The 12,926-nt window shown below is 48.5% G+C and overlaps 3 protein-coding genes across 3 annotated transcripts in view; 2 read left to right on the forward strand and 1 right to left on the reverse strand.

Annotated features, from left to right (window-relative positions):
• GPS1 (G protein pathway suppressor 1) overlaps positions 1-12,748 on the reverse strand; it is a 30,220-nt gene extending 17,472 nt beyond the window's left edge. Inside the window, exon 1 of the mRNA XM_072881221.1 lies at positions 12,601-12,748. The gene's annotated coding sequence lies outside the window, so the exon portion shown is untranslated. The remainder of the gene's footprint in view (positions 1-12,600) is intronic.
• RFNG (RFNG O-fucosylpeptide 3-beta-N-acetylglucosaminyltransferase) lies at positions 23-8,471 on the forward strand. Its single transcript, XM_072881227.1, has 8 exons — positions 23-710; positions 1,573-1,621; positions 2,139-2,241; positions 2,615-2,768; positions 3,797-3,885; positions 3,976-4,141; positions 5,522-5,607; positions 5,836-8,471. The coding sequence occupies exons 1-8, from the start codon at positions 291-293 to the stop codon at positions 5,900-5,902; spliced, it is 1,134 nt and encodes a 377-aa protein (XP_072737328.1). The 5' UTR covers positions 23-290; the 3' UTR covers positions 5,903-8,471.
• Positions 9,464-12,807, forward strand: DCXR (dicarbonyl and L-xylulose reductase). Its single transcript, XM_072881230.1, has 8 exons — positions 9,464-9,624; positions 9,695-9,792; positions 10,003-10,157; positions 11,309-11,351; positions 11,672-11,771; positions 11,932-11,996; positions 12,085-12,202; positions 12,670-12,807. The coding sequence occupies exons 1-8, from the start codon at positions 9,567-9,569 to the stop codon at positions 12,771-12,773; spliced, it is 741 nt and encodes a 246-aa protein (XP_072737331.1). The 5' UTR covers positions 9,464-9,566; the 3' UTR covers positions 12,774-12,807.
• The last annotated feature ends 119 nt before the right edge of the window (positions 12,808-12,926 follow it).

Genomic DNA, 12,926 nt, shown 5'->3' on the forward strand with positions numbered 1-12,926 from the left:
CTGCGCGGGGCTCTCGTCACCGGCGGGGCCCGGCCGCGCTCGCCGGGCCACGCCGCCCGGGGCGGCCTCCCCCGCGGGTCAGCGCGGTCTGGGGCGCCCGGGCGCTCCTCCTCCGCCGCCCGCGGGGGCTGCCGCCGCCTCTCGGAGCGCGGCGGCCGCCTGGCCGGGGCCCGCCGCTGCCGGGTGGGGGGGGCGGCCGGGCTCACGGCGCCGATCCGCCCGGAGCCGCCGCCCGCCCGCGGGGCCATGAGGCGGCCGCGCAGCGCGGCGGGGGCCCGCGGGGCTGCAGCATGAGCGGTTCCTGCCTGGGGCTTCGCAAGGCCTGCTTCCTGCTGTCCGTCAGCGCCGCCGCCCTCCTCCTCCTCCTGCTGCCGCGGGGGCAGCCCCCCGCCGCGCCCCGCCGCCGCCCGCCGCCCGCCGCCGGGCCTAGCGGGCCCCCGCCGCAGCGGGCGGGCCCCGGGGGGCGCGGCGCGGCGGGCTCGCGCGGGGAGCCGGGCGGCGGGCCGGGGGCCGGGGCGGGCGGCCGCGGCGGGGGCCTCGCTGGCAGCCCGCAGCCTGCGCGAAAGGGCCGCCTTGGGCCTGCCGGGGGCTCGGCCAGGGAGAGCCTGGAGCTGAAGGACATCTTCATTGCGGTGAAGACCACGAGGAAGTACCACAGGAGCCGGCTGGATTTGCTCCTCCAAACCTGGATCTCCCAGGCGAGGGGACAGGTGAGGCCTCGCCAGCGGGCTGGGGCGGGCGGCCGGGAGCCTCGTCCCTCTGTTTTCCCGGGCAGCTGCTGCGCTTTCTCACGGAGTTTCTCCTGGCGTCTGTTAAAAACATTTTTCCTTGTAAGACTGAGGAAGGTTGTCTTATCTAAATAGTTCGTCTGAACCTACCTCCAAAAGAGTTCGTTGTTGATTAAGCTGGTTACTTGCAATCTGGGATCCGTGGTCCAAGCAGAAACAGTTTGCTGACTTTTGTATGACTGTGGAAAATACTACCTGATAGTGAAAGATCCCTAGTGCCGATGCATCTAAACCGGTATTTTGGACTAAGCAGTTCAGCGACTTAGGTTTTTCCGTAGAACGTAGAATTCCCTTGTTTGAGAATTTCAGTATATTCAAGCATATTAATGCAATTTTGTCCAGCAGTTGGGACAAGACAGTGTTACCACCTGGCACCTTCCACCCTGACTTTCATTCTTTCCTTTTAGCTTGCTTAACAGCTGTGGATGACTCCTAGCCAGAGAGAGGAGGTGAACTTGCAGAGGGAGGTACCACCAAAAAAGACAGTCATTCCTATCTGGAAATTGGTTGTCTGTACCCTGAGATGAGGAGAGTAAAATCTTGGATGCTTTACTGAAATGAGACTCTTCTGGTTTGCAGTGCAAAAAGTTACCAACTAAGGCAAGGGCTGAAGTTGCTGGGGTTCTCTCCACCACCACTCCCCACCCCACTCCCAATGGCTACTGTGAAATAAACAAGACAAAAGATTCAGAATTCTGACTGCAACTGAGCAAAGTTGAAATTAGTTTCTGAAATTCTCAGATGTGGATACACCTTTCTCCCAACCCATTTTTGTCTCCCACAGACTTTTATATTCACAGACTGGGAGGATCGGGAGCTACGCCTGAAAGCAGGTAAGCTGGGTAGAATAGGTGCATGCTGTCTGTAACTGAGTTTTGTTTCTGTTATACTTTCTCTAGAACTCCTTATTTCATGCTGTACAAGCAATTAGGGAAGTTAAGATGGAGAAAATGGAGAAAACTTCTCCTTTCACAGGAGAATATGCCGTTCCTACTTACCACCTGGACAAGATGCCTGGAACTTCCTGAATACTGGGTTCACCTTTGCACCCACTTCCTTCCTGTTAGTAAGCTTAAGTCTATCTGGTCCAAAGTTATATTAGGTATTTCCTTTGCATACAGTCTTATGGTACGATTTATATACTCTGCACTCACACATTTTTATGTATGATACAGCTTGCATGCCATATGCATAACCCGTGAGCCCTGCCTGTCCTGCAGTTTACTCTCCATGTGTGCACCATATGCACTTCACAGTACAGTGTTAGTGCTGAACATGCACTTCTTTTGTAGTCTTTTTTGGACTACACATGCTTCTCAGACCTGAAAGGGCTGGTCTTTATTCTTCTAGGGGATCATATGATCAACACCAACTGTTCTGCTGTCCATACCCGGCAAGCTCTCTGCTGCAAGATGTCTGTGGAATACGATAAATTCCTGGAATCTGGGCAAAAGTAAGTGAAACACGTTGTTCTGATTGACTTTGTTTCTTCTAGTTCTGTGTTCACAGGAAACGTGAGTAACTTTCCCTGCTCCAGTAAGGAATGCAGTATTAGCTAAAATGTGGTGGTGAGCATAGGGAAGGGAGCACAGTGCGAAGCGGTGTTTATAAACAAGCATCATCTAAAAGGTGGAAAGGATGATAATCTAAAGGGGGTTATTAATTTCACCCTCTTTCCAGAATTAGGATCTGTGGGTGCTTTCAGCTTCCAAATTCTGTAATTCAGGACTACTCCAAGCCTGAAGGACTAAGACCCAGCTCTAAACCTATAACTCATTTCTTTGTCACTGCTCTGCAGTAACTGTCTTATTTTGTTTTGTTTGAAGATGGTTTTGCCATGTGGACGATGACAACTATGTGAACCCTCGGACTCTCCTGCGTCTCTTATCTGCCTTCTCCCACAGCCAGGATGTCTATGTGGGGCGACCGAGTCTGGACCATCCTATTGAAGCAGCTGACCATGTCCAAAGTGATGGATCAGTAAGCAAACTTTGCAGTTAGTCCGAGAGACATCCTGACCTTCTAAGCTTTTAAAACCTTGAGAGTTCATAGGATTCCCCCATAAAAACAAGTGATTTAATCTGCAAGCAATGGACCTGGCGCTGGCCACTTTCAACGACAGGGTGCTGGGTTAAATGAACCTTTGGTCTGACCTCATATGCGTATGTAAAATAGAGTTTGTCTCCTGGGTGGATGTCTGTTTCTCTTCCTTTACTCACATATGTTGGTGATCTCCCTCACACTGAGGTGAGTAGGGCCTCCCCACCTTGACTCTTTCTTTTCCTTTAGTGGTTTGGGGCGGGGGGAGGGTGTCCTTGTTTTGGGGTTTGGGTTGGGGTTGGTTTGTTTGTTTTGAGAGCAGTATCACATTGTTGTCATCTCGAACCAACCTCAGATGGGTGACAAAGGTTCTCTAGGTATATAAGGCATTTCCAATACTGAGTGGTTACTAGGTTCCCAAGAAGCAGAAGCAAACATATCTCTCAATCACAAGATACATGTGCTAAAGGACAAGTCCTCACCAGGTTGCCTATACTGGCAGGCCTAAAGATAAATCAATCCACTGGCCAGAAAGTCAGTTACAAAGCAGTTTGTTAGGGAAAACTCTGCACAACAAAATAGTCTCCTTGGACATGGAGCCAAGTGACCAATGGACCACCTTTGATTTCCTCAGGAATGCTGTGCTGGTGGTGACCCTTGGCTAGAATGACCAGGGGACAGATGGAATTAGGAAATTACAGTCCCACTCCTACCCATTTCATGTGTGCTACCTCAGTTGTGCTATCTTGATGGCTCACTGGCTGTCAGTTCCAGGATGGAGTTTCCTTTGACAGAACAGCTAGCTGGGCTTTCAGCAGCCTAAAGAAATAGGAATTCATCTGTAGTCTTGTTCTGACTCAAGTGCAGTGTGTGATATCCAGTACAACCTCAAGTTCCCTTCCCTGCCCAGCCAAATGGAAAAAGCTGATTATCAGTAACTAGTGTCTGTTTTTCTTGTTGCTCTTCAGAAGACAACCGTGAAATTCTGGTTTGCCACAGGTGGAGCAGGGTTCTGTATCAGCAGAGGTCTTGCCCTGAAGATGAGTCCCTGGGCCAGGTAAACACTGTTCCTAGCTGAGCTCCATCAATATGTGTTTGGTAGGCTTTAAAGCATATTTCATCTTGTCTCCTATGCTCTGTCTCACAGCCTAGGTAATTTCATCAGTACTGCAGAAAGAGTGCGTCTTCCTGACGACTGCACTATTGGCTACATCATTGAAGGGCTGTTGGAGGTAAAGTTGCTGCACAGCCCATTGTTCCATTCCCATCTGGAAAATCTGCAGAGACTACAAGGCGAGTCTGTGCTGCAGCAGGTAAGGCTAAGCCTCATGTCCTCTTCTTATAATTACACCTCAATCTGATCAGAAAGAGTACTCTCCATAGACTTAGCACTCTTCAGCAAAGAACGATGTCTACAGACTCACTCAGAACTGTGTCCTGTCCAATTCCTTCATTTAGGGGAAAAAGCATACTTTCACCCTAGCCAATTAAGTCATATAGCTGTCCCCTCCTTTAGGGACACATTCTGCTACACTCAGCCTAAATATGGTGTTCCCCATCTCCTTCTAAACCCTGACTTTCCATGAGCCACAGAAGCAGCAAACGTAGAAGGAGGCAATATTTAAGTTTGCCTGCCATGTAAGAAAATATTTTTCTTTGCCTAACAAAGTCTCAGTCTTAATTCATGCTGTTCAAAAAGACTAGTGTTACAGCTATAGCCAGTACCTCCTCAATAACTAAGACATAGTTAAATGTTTGATCATTTTTAAGAATAACTTGTCTGAACTTCAAGAAACTTAATCAGTGTTTCTTAGGAAAAATAAGTATTTTTTTAATTGCTGGGATACCTTTTTACTCATGGGCAGTAGATGGAGCTATAAGGGTACCCAGAAGCTTTGTCTGCCTCTTACTGTTTGGCACCGTGAAAAAACACAGTGTGGTTTTGCCCCTACAAACTTCTTGGTTATATTTTCCTGGCAATTGTATTAGGCAGCAGAAATGTACACTGGGGGCCAAATTCCAGCATGATGTAATCTCCTTCACGTTAGTGAACGTAACTGTAGGCCGAATATAGCCTTTCGTTGGTGATCATTGTTTCCCCGAGACCTGTAATGGCCAACCCAAAATCCAGGAAATCTACAATTAGAAAGAAAATGTAAGTTTTCTTGTACCTGGCACCTGGAAATTTCTTAATATGGTGCTTGTCTGGAAGAATAGCACTGAATTGGAGTTCCAGAGATCTAAATTTTATTGCCAGGTTTGTCACATGGCAGTCCTTCGCATGCCATTTAACATCCAAATTTTTCTATTTTCCCTCTGTGCTAAGACACTACTATTGCAGACTTCAGGCAATGTCTGGTGAGGATGAGCATCTGTTGTTTAGTGAAGGTACAGACACTAGCAGCATTAATTCCTTTACAAAGCTTACAATTGTAAGTCATCGTGTCCTTCAGGGCAATGCAATTTTCAGCTCCTTTGTTTATTCTCCCACATTGCCTTTAGATGAGCAGTGGTCCATTTGATAGCTACCATTCAGTGCCAATATTGCTGATGTCAAAACTAACCCGTTTTTCAAATGTAATCCACTGTTCCGATCAGACAGGATCCTTGGAGTCTTTCTTCATACCTCATTAATAACACACTGTTTTTCTGCATTAGTGTTACAATTTCTGAATATTTATTTGCTTTTACAGGTAACCCTAAGTTATGGGGACCCTGAGAACAAACACAATGTTGTGAGTGTGGGAGGAGCGTTTGGCCTTCAGCAAGATCCCACCCGGTGAGTGTCCCCTTCCAAAACAAGATCTCCCTGCCTTGTTCGTGTTTATCAACTGTAAGATGATCAAACCCACTAATGGGGTTATTTTCTCATGTCAGCTCCTGTTGCTGTGCCAAAGGCAGATAGACCCACCCTCTCTGCTCTGTTAGACTGCTGCGCATTCAATGCTAGTATGTTCCTTGTGTGGAGAATTCCAATCTAATATTTTCTTTTTTTTTTTCTTCATAGATTTAAATCTGTCCATTGTCTGCTCTATCCTGACACTATTTGGTGCCCTGCTAAGAAGCTGTCCTAATTCTTGACCAGTCGTTGACACCTGTGTCTTACCTAGTTTGCATAAGACAGGAGTTGTGGTGGACTTTTTTGGTTTGTTGGGTTTTTTTTCTTCTTCTAGGAGACAACCAGAGGTACCTACAAAGGAGGTAGACAGACTCTACTTAGAAAAGCAAGAAGGTGTGGTTTGTTCAGCTGCAGCCTGGGACATTCCAAGAATAATCCTTGTTCTTTTGTCCAGTGGCTCTTCATATAATGACTACGGTCATAGGTGTGCGAGTCACTTTACACTTTCGTCTGATGTCATGTGAATCTGTGCTTGGACACATCCTAAGCAAATGCAGTACTTGGAATGATAGCATTCTTACTACTGTTAGGGGCTTTTAGAGGCCACTGTCTTGAAGCTGGAGTGCTATAGCAGACTGTAGTCCCCATGGTGACAAGAGAGGGGAAGTTTTCACTCGTCTTTCTTGGGAACAGAATTATTTAAGAGCTTCTGTGGCCTGCCATATTAAAACTCCACCTGTGGGCCCAAACAGGGTGTGTTTGTAAACACCAGAAATCCTGGAATCGCTAAGGTAAACAAGGCTGAAAGCCTTTGTCATGGGAAAACCCTGTGTTAAGGGTAAGCTTACTCAGGACTGGATAAGAGTTGCTTACAGTGCACATTCTCCCCTGTAGTCCATGTGTACCTCCCATGGAGGTGATTGTCAGACTTGGCTCTCTTACCAGCTGAATTGCAGTGGTGGTTGATTACAGTGGTGGTCTGCCAGGTCAAAGACTATTCCCTTGATATTTGATACTGAAGAAACATTTGCCAGACTAGATGGGAATCATTTCTCCTGCTTTGCTCACAGCTGGTTGTATGAGCTAGAGCATGCTCATTGGCTGATGAAACATGCCCTGTTTCTGAAGTTGTGCTGCATCTTTTGCTGTTAGTGAGGGAGGAGGCATGCTAGATAGCTGTAATGCCTTGAGGAAGTTTTTGATGGTATCATTTGAGGACCTTTAATTGTATGATGGTGGTTATTCCACTTCAGCTGCTTCTTCAGATAATATTTTGATTACCTTAAGGTCTAGATCTAGATCAGTGTTTGTTTTTACTCTACTTCTTAATGTTTCAATAAATAGTTCATGCAGCCACTAAAAGGAACCTGCACACTTGCACAAAGACAGAAGTTCAATGCTATAGCAGTATCACCTGCTGCTGCTTTTTAAATAAAGTAAGCTTAATTTTGAAAGTGGAAGAAATGGGGCTCCATACATTTACTTTTCTGCTAGCCCAAACTTTGGCTATGTGCAATCCCTACCTGACATGAAGAACAGCATAAAAATTACTTTGCAAAACCACTGTTTACTCTCACAAACTCTTCAGAAAATACTTGCTGGTTTAGTGCTAGAATCTGAGGCTGAATTAAAGGGAGAATAATAGAATGACATTGTATAACCTGGAACTATGACTAACGGCTAGAATGTGGACCTAGCCAAAGGTTCAGATTTCTAAACAGCTGTGCTGAGCTGTGCTGTGGACTTCAGCTAGTTGCTTAACTTCCTGCCATTTGAAAAGTGGTATAAGTTAGGCAAACACCTGCAGTGTATTCAAGTGTGAAACTTAGCAGAGGTGTCAGCCTCCTGAAATACACTGTTTCCTGCACTCCATTTTTAACACAAACCTTTCAGCATTTACCTGGGTCCATTGTCCTCTCTGCATGATTTTAGTTAATTCCTCTGAGCAGCAAACAAGCTGACTGCTACTTGCTACAGTCCTGCAGCTCATTCTTAAATTTCTCCTTTCCTTCGTGTCTGCTAAGGTGACCTTGAGGTATGGGAATAAGAATGCTGCAGGGAATTGGGTCAAAGTCCAGCTAGCACAGTGGCTATTCCATAACAGGTACACCTGTAACACTGACAGCCTGTTACAGAAAACAGAGGAGGACTTGTGGAATAGTAGGTTGTGGGTATGTTCTGTCTTTATTAGGTCTTCTGCTCACTAGAACTGGGGCATCCTGTGGTTTAATGATTTGTCATTAATAGCTCTGGAGATTCCTGGTATCTATATAAATACTTTTTTGTTTTTTAAATGCTTGTTAGGTTCTTGTTTTCAACCTTGTGTAGCAGAAAGCTGTGAAACTTCATGAGCTCTTGGTGAGATTTTGTCTTCAGACACTGATTCTGAACTCTTCTGTTGGAGCTTTTCTTCCTCTTCCACTGGTAGCAGCCTCTTGTAAAGTATCAGAGACAGCATGGACTGGGTAGTGATTATGTGGCAAACTGCAGTTCAGAAATGACAACACTTCGTATGGATGGCAGCAAAACTGAGTAGCAGAAGTTTCATGCTGTAGTCACTGGTCACGCTAAACTAGGTGTGCCAAAGAGGCAGCATACTCTAAGCTGGTAGGGTGTTTAATAAACTGAAAAAGGACCACATTCTCCTGCATAGCAATACAGAACTGTTCAATGTGTTCAAGCTTCTTTTAAGCTTTCTTGTGTTGACAATACAGTAGGCTGTGTGGATATATCAGGATGCAGCTTTTTAATCAAACTACTGTCTGGTACATAAAGTGAGTCTACAAAATAAATATTTAAATATGTCAAAGGCTGTATTTTGTCATGCTTCTAGACACATTCTCTACACCAAAAATGGACCATAAACCCTGTAATCCGGAAAACTACAGACTCCTGCCAGGCTGTTGTCATGCCAAGTGGCCAAAAAGCATGTGAGTTAGATGACTTGGATGTGCAGAGGAACAAATATGGATGAGAAGAATCCTTGCAGATGATGATTAACAAAGTAAGAGAATTGAAATAAGGAATAAGTTAATTGTCATAAACTTATTTCAGCACTTACTAAATATGCCCCAGGAGCCCTTAAATTTAAGAGTCCTCAGAAAGTAATGTCTGAATTGTGTAGCATTACAAACGGACCTGTTAAAAGGGTGCAGAATTGTCTGTGCTGCTCTGCTGTCACATAATGCCAGCTCTGCAAATCAGGAGTTGGAACTGCCATGCGGACTAGCAGTGGAAGTAAACTGTGGTGCAGTAGCGTATCTATGACCCCTTAACTATCTCTAGCCTGTTCTTCTGTGGTACCTTCCAGCACGTTGCTGCTGTCACACAGATGCTGCATGAGAAATCCTGTATGCCTAGGTCCTCAGGCAAGCAGAGCTTGTGTACTTGCAGCTGATTTTCTAGGCAATGACTATGAGACTAGGGCTGCCTATAAACTTCATCAGCAACTTCAAGTGGGCACAGAAGGCAAGTCTTTTCATCTGCTGGTAAAAAGTCTGTTTTTCTGTGGTCTCTCACTATGATACTTTAGCGAGAATCAGAGCCAAGAAAATTCATCTCTGCATGCCTGTCTCTTGCTGGGCGAGCCCAGAAATGGCTTCTCGCTACGTCCTCTCGGGGGACCTCGGGGCTGCAGCAGGGTGGGCCTGCCTCCTGCCCTCCTTGCAGGAGCCTTGCTCGAGAGGCGGCCCGTCGCAGGGCACTGCGTTGAGCAGCGCCCGCGGCCGTGACCCACACCGCCAGGCCTCCACCCCCGGCCGGGGAAGCGACGGGCAGTGCGGCGCCAGCGCGGGGCAGCCGACCCCGCTGCCCGTCCCGGCCCTATCAGGCGGCCCCGCTCCCGGGCCCCGCCCGGCCCCGGGCTGGCGGGCCCGCCCAGGCCGCAGTCCGCCCGCAGCATGGAACCGTATCTCAGCTTCCGCGGCCGCCGGGCCCTAGTGACTGGGGCCGGCAAAGGTGGGGCCGGCGGCGGGCCGGGGGCCTGGGCCTGCGCCGGGGGCCCGGGGCTGACGCCGTCTCCCCGCAGGGATCGGGCGCGCCGTGGCCGTGGCGCTGAGCAAGGCCGGGGCCCGCGTGACCGCGCTGAGCCGCACCGCGGCGGACCTGGAGAGCCTGGCGCGAGAGGTACGGGCCGGCCCCCGGGACCCCTCGCCACCTCGGGACCCCCGCCCCCCCCCTCCCCCCCCGGCCTTGGGACCCCTTCCGGCAACGCGTTCCCCTGCCTCGGGACAGCCCCCCGCTCCCCGCCCAGGATAAACCCGAGCCGGGACCCCTGCGCCGGGCCTCCCGGCTCCCCCGCGGGCCCCCGACCCACCGAGGCCGCCCTCGCCGCAGTGCCCTGACATCGAGCCCCTGTGCCTGGACCTGGCCGACTGGGACGCCACGGAGGCGGCGGTGGGCGCGGCGGGGCCCTTCGAGCTGCTGGTGAACAACGCGGCCGTGGCCGTGCTGCAGCCCTTCCTGGAGGTAACGCGGGCGGCCCTGGAGCGGTGAGTGCCTCGCCTCGGCCTCCCCGCACGGCCGCCAGCGGCTGCTCCTGCCGGCTGCCCTCGGCCGCGCTTTGGGCCCGCGGCGGCCGAGCGCTGCCTGCTAAGCCTTAGCGAAACTGCGAACGTCAAAAATGGTGGCAAAGGTTTCCAGAAATTGGTGTCTCTGACGAAAGGAAGCAGCTGGTGGTGCATAGGCACCAGACAGACAGACACGCACCCTTCTAGGAGCTAACGTTCCCGTTCTCAATGGTTTGTTGCTTGTTACTGCTTATGTCTGCTTGCTTTGCTTTACTGTGGTTTAATACTTTACATAAGCACCTTTCACCTTGTAAACATCAAAAGGAAACCAAGTAAAGCCCTGACGCTATTCCACACTGTTACTGAGTAGCCAGAACCTGCCATTTCACCTCTTCGATGGTGTGCACATGCCACCCAGCCTACACGGGAGAGAAGAGTGCCTTTTGCTGTTAATTGAGCTCAGAGCTTCCAGTCTAGCTCTGACTCAGTCTCTGCCAAATTGAAAGGCAGTTGTCAATAAGACAATTCAGATAGATACAGAGAAGACAAAGCCAGGTAAGGGAGTATAAAACTGTCACAGTGGGAAATTAAATTTGCTTACTGCAATAACATGACATCTTTCTTTCTCAAGAGATCCCTTGTTTTCAGTTGGGGGTAAGCTTTGGGATACAGGATATGGTGAGTCTGCTTCTTTCTGAGAAGATGGGTCATGCTTTGTCCCCACATGAAGAATGACTGTTGTAGGTCTATAATAAAGGATTCACTTGTGACTAGAATATAAGATGTATGGGTTCTACTAAGATCATTCTGCAGAACTAGCACGTAAAAACCTGACCAAGGAAGGACTATGTGGCAAACAGAAGAAAACCTGAGTCCTGCCAGAAATGTGACGATACACGAGTGCACCTCCCCCCTGCACACTAAATAGCTTACATCCCATGAGCGGTTTATTGCTGAAAGTGTGCCTAATCATTCTTGCTAGCCAGTCAGCTTGGCATTTCTGTCCACGTTCTGGAGTATCACCAGTGTTTCCATGATACCAGCAGCACTTGTCCTCTGCTGCCTCCCAAAACAACTCCTCTCTGGCCTGGGCTGCAACCACTCTGTAACTTTTAACTTTGATTTATTTGTAGGTCTCTTGACGTGAATCTCCGGGCTGTGCTTCATGTTTCCCAGGTAAGGAAGAACTGTCATGGCAGTTGTCTCCCTGAGCAGAAGTGACTAAGTTGTTGTGCACAGTGGAGATAAGTGTCCACTGTGGGGGCTGAGGGGACTGTAATCCAAAGTTAACCTGACAATTGGTGCATACAGCCCCTTCACTCTCTTGCTTTGACTCTCTCTCTTACAAGTTCTCACTGCCCTCCCACTTACTTCCTCCAGATGTTTTTGCTCTTTTGGCTACCATAATAGCCCAGGCAAGATTCCTACTGAATGAAATAGTGATTTCTTATAACAACTCTGGCATCCCTTTTTTTCCTCCCCCCACCCCTCCCCAGATTGTTGCTCGGCAGATGATTGCACAGGGGATGCCAGGTGCTATTGTAAATGTCTCCAGCCAGGCATCTCAGCGCGCTCTGCAGGATCATGCTGTTTACTGTAAGTACATGTAGCTTTAGCAGTGTCTCTCTCATTTTTGACTAGCTGGAGACCCCCAGCCAAGCTGCTGGCTGCCAGTTCTGGGCAGTGAAATACTTCTGTGTGTTCCAGACCAAGTGCTGTGCAGTTAAATGCCTCCTGTTTTTCCCTTATCTTGAAGGTTCCACAAAAAGTGCTTTGGATATGCTGAGCAAAGTAATGGCAATGGAATTGGGACCCCACAAGGTAGGATTCTTTCTGAGAGAAAGAAAAGCGTGAAAGCTGAACCTGATCGGAGCAGTCTGGTTAGACTGTTTGTTGCTCTTGGTCCCAGATTAGGGTGAACACTGTGAACCCCACAGTGGTTATGACCGACATGGGGAGAATTAACTGGAGTGACCCTCAGAAATCTGCTGCCATGATTAATCGGATTCCGCTAGGAAAGTTTGCAGGTCAGTGGTGTAGATTTGTTGCCAGGCTGGACTCTTTTGTTGTATCCAGGCCTTCCCTCTAATTGACATCACAGCCATAGGTACCTTGCTGCTTTTGTAGGCAAGGGCACAATTCTGCTGTGGTTGAATTCCTGAAGGATTTGACAAGGACAGGGCAAGAATCAACCTTATCTCCCCTCTTCTACAGCCTTCTCATCTTAGGACAAGTGAAATGCACTTACTCTATTGTTCATAAATATGACTGGGAGGGGTGCATAGGGTACCAAGTATCATTTGATCACAACAAGGACTTTTTGATGTCCAGCTCTCAGCCACACTGTCCTGTATACTGCATCAAGCACCATTTGGGGGCGGAGATATTTCCCTGCTCCAATTACATATAGAGGTCAAAGGCATACCTTTTGGGATGCTTGCTTTTCTAGTACAATTTGAGGGGTGCATCGGATGTTGTCTGTGTTTGATTCCAGAGGTGGATGATGTGGTGAACAGCATTCTCTTCCTGCTGAGTGATAAGAGTGCTATGACAACTGGCAGCTCACTGATGGTTGATGGGGGATTTCTTGTCTCCTAAGATGACACCTGCATTTCACACCTGGCCTTAATTTTCATACTAGTACTGCACAGATGTAAACTGGATAGAAAACAATGACACAGACCCAGTCTTGCTGGAGAAGAGGGGCAGCAGGGCTGGAACCTGTATGAGAAGTGAGGCAGAAAATTACCT

This window comes from Ciconia boyciana, chromosome 16 (assembly GCF_034638445.1).
Source record: "Ciconia boyciana chromosome 16, ASM3463844v1, whole genome shotgun sequence".
In the NCBI taxonomy this organism is placed as follows: domain Eukaryota; kingdom Metazoa; phylum Chordata; class Aves; order Ciconiiformes; family Ciconiidae; genus Ciconia; species Ciconia boyciana.

What these genes read in the sequence shown, in the direction of transcription:
- DCXR (XM_072881230.1), top strand. Translation starts at nt 9,567, where the DNA reads ATGGAACCGTATCTCAGCTTCCGCGGCCGCCGGGCCCTAGTGACTGGG. An exon ending in ACGCGGGCGGCCCTGGAGCG is followed by an intron (nt 10,158 to 11,308) that starts GTGAGTGCCTCG and finishes ATTTATTTGTAG; the next exon opens with GTCTCTTGACGTGAATCTCC. An exon ending in TCCGCTAGGAAAGTTTGCAG is followed by an intron (nt 12,203 to 12,669) that starts GTCAGTGGTGTA and finishes GTTTGATTCCAG; the next exon opens with AGGTGGATGATGTGGTGAAC.
- RFNG (XM_072881227.1), top strand. Translation starts at nt 291, where the DNA reads ATGAGCGGTTCCTGCCTGGGGCTTCGCAAGGCCTGCTTCCTGCTGTCC. An exon ending in ATGTCCAAAGTGATGGATCA is followed by an intron (nt 2,769 to 3,796) that starts GTAAGCAAACTT and finishes GTTGCTCTTCAG; the next exon opens with AAGACAACCGTGAAATTCTG. An exon ending in CTTCAGCAAGATCCCACCCG is followed by an intron (nt 5,608 to 5,835) that starts GTGAGTGTCCCC and finishes TTTTCTTCATAG; the next exon opens with ATTTAAATCTGTCCATTGTC.